Raw genomic sequence first — 3,660 nt, 5'->3', positions numbered from 1 at the left:
CTGCCCTGGGCACGGTCCCGGCTGCGGGGCCGGTCGGGCTGTGCCTGTCACAGCAGCTCCGCCTGCTGCCCGCGCACGGCATCCTTCCCTGACCGTGTGTCCCTTACTCGTGATGAGATCATTCATTAGCTGCTCAGAATTTACCCGAGAATTGCTCTTGGAAAGGGACAGCCAACATGAAAGATTTTGCTGAAATTTCTATGACAAAACGTGAGGTTAAGCAAAACTCAATTTTTTGTCTATCTTACAAGTACTAATGGCACAAACAGAAGATGTCATTATAGAACTGATGCTATTCTTGATAAACAGTGCAGTTTTTTTCCATACTTCCATCTATATATGCCTCAACATAATTTGTCTAAGCAAACATTCAAAAGGGACAAGCAGTAGCTTTTAGCCTCTATAAGTTTTTGGCGTAAGTCACATTTTTTTAGTCTTTTCCTTGGATTATTTTACAGGCTGGCATAATCAGAATAATTTAGCCTTTTTTCACTCTGTGGCAATTAACTGCTAAAACTCAGTGAACCTTTTTATTTGCAAAAGCTTTGGTCATCATTGATCACCCACACACGTGGACATAATCTGATTAATCACATTAAAGATCAGAATATTTGGTCATTGGAGAAGATGTTATTTAAAGGACCAGATACAGGAATGTTAAGTGTCAGAAAGGCATTTCTCTGCACTGCTATCTGCAGCAGCAGCTCTCCCAGCCCAGCTGTGCTCCAGCATGTCTGAGCTCCTTATGGAGCTTCACTCCCTGTCCCCACCCTTCCAGCAACCTGGGCTTTTAATCCTCACTTTCATTAACACAAAATTAACCTGATAGATTAGGAAGCAATAGAGGTACTAATAACAAAGAAAGCCCATTTCTCTCTCATTCATTAATTTTCTTTGACAGCAAAGTAGTCAATTAGGGAGGTCTGTCATGTAAGTGACAGGGGAAAATAGAGTTCTTCTGAACGTGTTTTATTATTTTCTGGCAGCCTCAGCCCCTGATGCTGTGCAATGTCAGGTGCAGTGGTTACTGTGCATCTGCTGTGTGTAAGAAGAGTTGATATAGTGATGGAGCAGGGCAGGGATGAGGTGAGGAGTGGGACCTTTGCTTTGGCAGGACAGAGCAGGAGCACATACAGAGCGTTCAAGGTCATGTCTGTCTCTCTGTGCCTCACTTGCAAAGTGGATTATGAAGCTCAAAGGCCCTGAGGCTTTGCTTTTCTCTAATCAGGAGCAGGAAACTTCTGCTGAAGCCAAAGGAGAAGTCTGGGCTGTGAGAGGGACACAGAGGGCCTGGGGTCTCCCTGTGGTGCCCTGTCTGTGTGGCGCACATCCTTCTCTTCCCTCCCGTCACTCATGTAGGCTGGCAGTCAGGAGGATTCTCTGCAGCCCCTTTTGCCCTGTGGCACCTTCTCTGTGTGGCACACATCCTTCTCTTCCCTCCCATCACTCATGTAGGAGGATGCTCTGCAGCCCCTTTTGCCCGTGGTGCTGCTGCCACTGCTCAGGGGAGGAAGCTCCACTGCAGCCTGGAGCTCCTGCCCATCCTTCCTGGCACTCCTGCACACAAACTCTGCTTTGCAGTGGTGTGTGGGCCTTGTGGTGAAGGTGTAAGTTCTTGCTGCTAGATTTTGCTAAGCAAAACTCCAGATATCAGTGCTGCCATTCTGACAGACAGGCTAAGGTGGTACATGCAGGAGTGGAGCACACACATGTTAGGGCAGGGGGCTCAGCTGGGATGGAGCTGCCCAAGCTGGGCATATTCCTGTTGGAGCTCTGCTTTGTCCCCTTCTCAAGACAGTGTTTTACTGTTTGCCAGCGCCTTTCTTTTGTTCTCAGGGAAGTGAAAACTCATTTTTCCTTCAGTCTTCAGGGCCCTGCTATGGTAAGTGTGAAGGCACATCCCTGTCCCAGGGTGCTGCTTGCTCATGGACACCAGGGAACACGGGAGGAGGCCTTGGCAGCAGAAGCTTCCTGAGGATGAGGTGGGATGCACAGGATGGCCTGAGTGTCCCCTGGGCCTTGGGAAGGAGCCTGGGGGTGATGTGCTTCCACCTGGCCATGTCCCTGCTGCTGGGGCTGTGTCCCACCCTGCAGGGCTCAGGGTGCTAGAGGTGCTCTGCTGCTCTGTGACCCCTGCACCATGGAGAGAACCAAAGGTGAGAGAACAAAAATGCCTTTTGCCAGAGCTGGCTGCCAGCTGCAGCATGTTCTTCGGGATGAGCACTGTCAGGCCCCTGGCACAGGGTTTGCCTGCAGCCTGGGCTTCAGCAGCCAGCTCTGTTCCGAACTGTGCCCTTCTCAGTGCTAGCTGCTCCCATCAACTCTATTTCCAGGAAAAGTTGCTCATTTGCAATGCAATATCCTAAATTGAACACCCCACATACTTAGTACCCCACTGAAGTGTCAGAGGTGTTCCCCACCCCCAAACCCTAACAGCAGAAACACAGGATATAAAACACAGCAGAGAATACAATACACAGCAGCAGCAATACAGAATACAAAACACAGCAGATGTTACAGTAAGAGCTTCTTTCCTGTTCCCATGTATTTGTCTTTTTTAGGTGCAGAGGATGCACCTGATCAACCTGTACTAAAAATTCAATTATCCTGTTTTTAAAAGAGAAACAGGGATCACACCCAAGTTTGGGAGGGTGTCTGGAGTGAGAAGTCAGTGTGCCAGGAAGCATTCAGGATGGATCTGTGTCCCAGGCACTGCCAGGGGGCAGTTTTATCTTCCATGGAATTTCTCAACCTCCCCTTTCAGCAGGCTCCTCCCGACAGCACAACTGCATTGCAGTTTGCTGTGCTGTGTTTCTGATGTTTAATTCTTATTATTTGAGAGAGGTTTTGAGAGGTTTTCATCTCCCATTGAGCACTTGTATTAATATTCCAGTTCAGGATCCCAGTTTTGCTGCTGATTACAGGCAGGGACAGATCCAATTCCTATTAGGGTGAATTTATATTCTTTAAGAGTCCCAAAAGCTTTCTTCTCCCCTATCACCCCTCTTCAGGCACTGGCAGCCTGGCTATGCTGGGAGGTGATTAGGTTTGTAAATTTGTTCCTGCAGACACTCAGTGACACTGTTCATTTTCTCATCTCCCTCATGCCACTGAAGTTGTGACAGCCTGGCTTATTTAATTGGGATCATCTCCAGCAGCATCCCAGCCTCAGAGGAAGCCTCACAGGGGGCAGGCTTGGAAGGCAGGAGCAGGCAGGAGCTGCTGAGGCTGTTAGCTGCTACAGCTGGTGGAGATTGAGCCTCCCTTCCCAAAACTGGAAGAGAGGATGTGAAATTCCCTGACAGCTGACTGGAGGTGAAAGGTGCTTGCTCTGAAGTAGCCTCCTGCCTGTTGGCCTCGCTGGGTTTCAGCACCTTGGTGGGGAGAAAGAGGAGAGAAGGTTCCTCCTTGTGCTCCCGCCTTAGGTTTGGCGCACTGCTGCTCACCTGGGAGTAGTGTGAGAGATGGAGGGATGGTGAGGCATTGCCAACCCCCCAGGCCTTCCAACACTGTCCCTTGTGCCACCCTGCTGGGAGCTGGGATGGCCCTGCTGGGTGTGGGGCTGCTTGGTCCGGAGGGCTGGATCAGCCTCAGGCTGGGCCTGCCACGCTCATGGCCCTCCCAGGAGTGCCCGTATGGGGAGCCCAGGCCGGGCCAGCC

General features: G+C 50.2%; 1 protein-coding gene across 1 annotated transcript in view; it reads left to right on the top strand.

Moving 5' to 3' along the window:
• FAM124B (family with sequence similarity 124 member B) overlaps positions 1-2,594 on the top strand; it is an 11,249-nt gene extending 8,655 nt beyond the window's left edge. The window contains exon 4 of the mRNA XM_031060028.1: positions 2,562-2,594. Within this exon, the coding sequence (XP_030915888.1) occupies positions 2,562-2,594 (33 nt within the window). The remainder of the gene's footprint in view (positions 1-2,561) is intronic.
• Positions 2,595-3,660: the final 1,066 nt, after the last annotated feature.

This window comes from Geospiza fortis, unplaced genomic scaffold (assembly GCF_000277835.1).
Source record: "Geospiza fortis unplaced genomic scaffold, GeoFor_1.0 scaffold318, whole genome shotgun sequence".
NCBI classification, from domain to species: Eukaryota; Metazoa; Chordata; class Aves; order Passeriformes; family Thraupidae; genus Geospiza; species Geospiza fortis.
This window is presented reverse-complemented; position numbering and strand designations above follow the sequence as displayed.